Below are 4,313 nucleotides of genomic sequence, written 5' to 3'. Positions count from 1 at the left end.
ATGTCATCTCAGGGGGGTCAAAAATTAGGGTATGACAGATGCCCCTATTTGCTGCTCAGAAAATGAAGGGACCAGCAGGTAGATGGTGGAATACGGAGTCTACGTATTTCACTAACCGAGGGATTCCAAAGGATTGGCAACATTTCAAGACAGCTTTCTAGGAGAAGTACTACCCCAACAGTGTGCGTGCTTTGAAGGAGCGTGAGTTTCAGTCCTTCAAACAAGGCAACATGTTGATGTCTGAATATGCTGAGAAGTTTGAAGACATGGCTGCCTATTCCACACAAGCAGCTTATGCACCAGATGAGTTGTGGAAGATTGATCAGTTCCTCATGGGGCTGAATGCTGATATTGTGCACAGTGTGTCTCAAAGGGAGTTTACCACCTATGCTGAGTGTTTAAGGCAATGCTATGTTGTCGAGAACACATTGAAGAGGGTCCAAGAGGAAAGAGAGCAGAACAGGCCAGTTCGTAGGGATCACGGAAGGTCGGGGCAGCATTTGAAACCCCGTACTCCTCCAGCGGCGAAGAAACAGACCCATGGTGGTAGCTTAACTCAACCTCCTTGGTGTGGCAAGTGCAACAAGAAGCATCATGGGAATTGTAGACCGGATTTTGGAAATTGTTACAGGTGCCATCAACCAGGGCATTATCCGAGGGATTGTACTGCCCAGATGTTCCTGAGAAGACTAAAGGTCGTGTTTACACCTTGGACGCTAGGAAGGCCCAAGGAAACACTAATCTAGTTGCTGGTACGTGTTATGTAAATGATAAGCCCTTGTTTGTGCTAGTTGATTGTGGAGCAACACATTCTTTTATTTCTTACCCTTGTTTTCGGAGGCTTGGTTTTGAGACGAGTCTTCTTCCTAATCCTATGATTATCTCATCGGCTACGGACGATGTAGTAGAAGCTCGAGAAATTTGCAAGGAGTGTTCTATCCTTTAACGGTCGTAGATTCGTGATTGATCTCATTTGTCTACCTCTTAAGAAGATCGATGTAGTACTTGGTATGGATTGGTTGTCAGCTAACTCGGTGTACATCGGTTGTAAAGAGAAGGCTATCTTCATTCCTACTGAGGAGACTACACCAACCGATGCCATTGAACATCTTCTTGAAGGTACGGTTAACATGATCAATTACCTTTTTGCTCAAGAGAAGTCTTTCCTTTTGGTTCTTACGTCGGACTCCAAGGACAAGAGGAGTATTTTGGAGATTCCGATTGTGTGTGAATTTTCCGATGTATTCCCGGAGGATGTTACTTCTCTTCCGCCGGAAAGGGAAGTTGAATTCTCTATTGATCTTGTACCGGGTACCGCTCTAGTTTCGATCGCCCCTTATAGGATGTCTCCTGCAGAGCTTAGAGAGTTGAAGAGTCAGCTAGAAGAGTTGTTGGCGAAACACTTCATTCGTCCTAGTGTTTCTCCATGGGGAGCTCCACTCTTGTTAATGAAGAAGAAGGACGGTAGTATACGTTTGTGCATCGACTATCGTCAGCTAAACAACGTAACCATAAAGAACAAGTACCCTCTACCACGGATTGATGACCTTCTAGATCAATTGAAAGGAGCCTGTGTGTTCTCGAAGATTGACCTCAGGTCGGGATATCATCAGATTCGGGTTAAGAGTTCGGATGTATCTAAGACTGCTTTTAGGACGAGATACGGTCATTATGAGTTCTTGGTTATGCCATTCGGGGTAACCAATGCTCCTGCTGTCTTTATGGATTACATGAACCGAGTGTTCCAACCGTATTTGGATCAGTTCGTGGTAATCTTTATAGACGACATATTGATATACTCACGGACTATCGAAGAGCACATGGAGCATTTGGGGATTGTGTTGTTGGTTCTCAGAGAAAAGCAGTTGTTTGCAAAGTTTAGCAAGTGTGAGTTCTGGATGTCTGAAGTCAAGTTTCTTGGACATGTCATATCTGGCGGCGGCGTAGCTGTAGACCCTTCAAAGGTAGAAGCAGTAATAAATTGGGAACGACCCAAGAATGCAACTGAGGTCCGTAGTTTCCTAGGCTTGGTAGGTTACTATTGGAGGTTCATCATGGGATTTTCCAAGCTAGCATTACCTTTGACTAGACTTACAATGAAGGAAGTTTCATTCGAATGGAATTCAGAATGTGAGAAGAGTTTTCAGAAACTCAAGGAGAAACAGACTACTGCTCCAGTGTTGGTGATCTCAGATCCAAACCGATCTTACGAAGTGTTCTGTGATGCTTCTAAGAAAGGCTTGGGTGGAGTGTTGATGCAAGATGGACAGGTTGTAGCTTATGCATCTAGACAGTTGAGATCTCATGAAGAGAATTATCCTACTCATGACCTCGAACTCGCTGCAATTGTGTTCGCGCTCAAGGTGTGGCGACATTATTTGTATGGAGTTCACTTTGAGATGTTTAGTGATCACAAGAGTTTGAAGTACCTCTTTGATCAAAAGGAACTTAACATGCGTCAAAGGAGATGGATGGAGTACTTGAAGGACTTTGACTTTGATTTGAAGTACCATCCCGGTAAAGCTAATAAGGTAGCGGATGCCTTGAGTAGAAAAGAGATAAAAGTTGCAGAGCTGATGATGTTGGAGTTTGGCCTTATGGAGAAGTTCAGAAATTTGAACTTACAATTTGAGTGGGCACCAACGGGTGTGTTGATGAGTAACTTGCGTATTAAGAATGAGTTGCGGGAAAGGATCCGTCAAGCACAGTGGAATGATGTAGAATTGCAGGCTAAAGCAAACCTTCCAGATTTTGTTCGTACATCTGATGGACTCATTCTTTTTGGACGCAGGATGTGTGTGCCAAATGACGCGGAGTTAAGGAGGTTAATTCTGGACGAGGCTCACAAGAGCAAATTCACCATCCATCCCGGATCGACCAAGATGTATCAAGACTTGAAAGGGAATTTTTGGTGGCCTGGTATGAAGAGAGATGTGGTTGATTATGTAGAGCAGTGCGTGATTTGCCAACAAGTGAAGATAGAGCACCAAAGGCCCGGTGGTATGTTGCAACCATTGGATATTCCTGTTTGGAAATGGGACAGTATATCCATGGACTTCATCGTGGGACTACCACGGGTATTTGGTGGCCATGACTCGATATGGGTGATAGTGGATCGTTTGACTAAGTCCGCGCATTTCTTACCGGTTAAGACAACTCACAAGGTTTCTCACCTTGCGAGGCTTTTTGTATTGGAGATTGTGAGATTGCACGGTGTACCTTCTAGCATTGTGTCGGATAGAGATCCGAAGTTCACTTCCCGATTTTGGACAACTTTTCATCAAGAGATGGGTACAGAATTGAATTTGAGCACTTCTAACCACCCTCAGACAGATGGGCAAACAGAAAGGACTATTCAGACCATTGAGGATATGCTGAGGGCATGTATCTTGGAAATTGGTGGAAGTTGGAAAGATAACTTACCTTTGATAGAATTCGCGTATAACAACAGTTATCAGGCGAGTATCGGTATGGCACCGTATGAAGCCTTGTACGGACGGAAATGTCGATCACCTTTATGTTGGTCTGAAGTTGGTGAGAAGGGACTTCTTGGACCGGAGATAATTCAAGAAACCACAAAAAAGGTTAAGATGATCCGAGATAAGATGAAACAAGCTCAAGATCGACAGAAGAGTTATGCGGAAAAACGAAGGAGACCGTTGGAATTTGATGTAGGAGATCATGTGTTCTTGAAGGTGACTCCGAGGTTGAGGTTTAAAGGACCATTTAAGACGCGCAAGCTTAGCCCGAGATACGTAGGACCTTATCAGATCATGAGACGGATAGGTGAAGTCGCATACCAGTTAGCGTTGCCTTCTTCACTATCCGGGCTGCATGACGTATTCCATGTGTCTCAGTTGCGGAAGTTTGTGCCAGATTCGTTTCATCCTGTATTACCAGATACGATTGAAGTAGAGCCAGATCTTTCCTTCCAACCGAATCTGTGTCGTATTTTGGAGTATGCTAGTAAGTCGTTGAGAAGCAAGGAGATACCTATTGTGAAGGTGTTGTGGGAAGAGTCGCGTCCTGACGAAGCTACTTGGGAGCTAGAATCGGAGATGCGGGAGTTGTATCCTCACCTATTCTGGTAAGTTTTCGAATTCGAGGACGAATTCAATTTAAGGGGAGGAGAATTTAATATCCTTATTTTTATTTCAAGAGATTTAATAATAAGAATTGCATTTAGTTGAGATATAACTAAGTGGCATCTTGGTAAATAGAATCTAGTAGGGGGTTGTTTTGGTCATTTCATCCAATAACCAAGGCTTAAGGGAGTGTTTGGCTAGAGACTCATTCCATTTTTGTGAACCAAA

General features: G+C 43.8%; 1 protein-coding gene across 1 annotated transcript; it reads left to right on the top strand.

Moving 5' to 3' along the window:
• Positions 1-230: 230 nt before the first annotated feature.
• On the top strand, positions 231-4,091 carry LOC131659586 (uncharacterized). Its single transcript, XM_058928759.1, has 6 exons — positions 231-631; positions 956-1,374; positions 1,783-2,213; positions 2,445-2,824; positions 3,044-3,755; positions 3,858-4,091. The coding sequence occupies exons 1-6, from the start codon at positions 231-233 to the stop codon at positions 4,089-4,091; spliced, it is 2,577 nt and encodes an 858-aa protein (XP_058784742.1).
• The last annotated feature ends 222 nt before the right edge of the window (positions 4,092-4,313 follow it).

This window comes from Vicia villosa, linkage group LG3 (assembly GCF_029867415.1).
Source record: "Vicia villosa cultivar HV-30 ecotype Madison, WI linkage group LG3, Vvil1.0, whole genome shotgun sequence".
Lineage (NCBI taxonomy): Eukaryota > Viridiplantae > Streptophyta > Magnoliopsida > Fabales > Fabaceae > Vicia > Vicia villosa.
The sequence above is the reverse complement of the archived record's forward strand: the minus strand, read 5'-3'. Positions and strand labels throughout refer to the sequence as shown.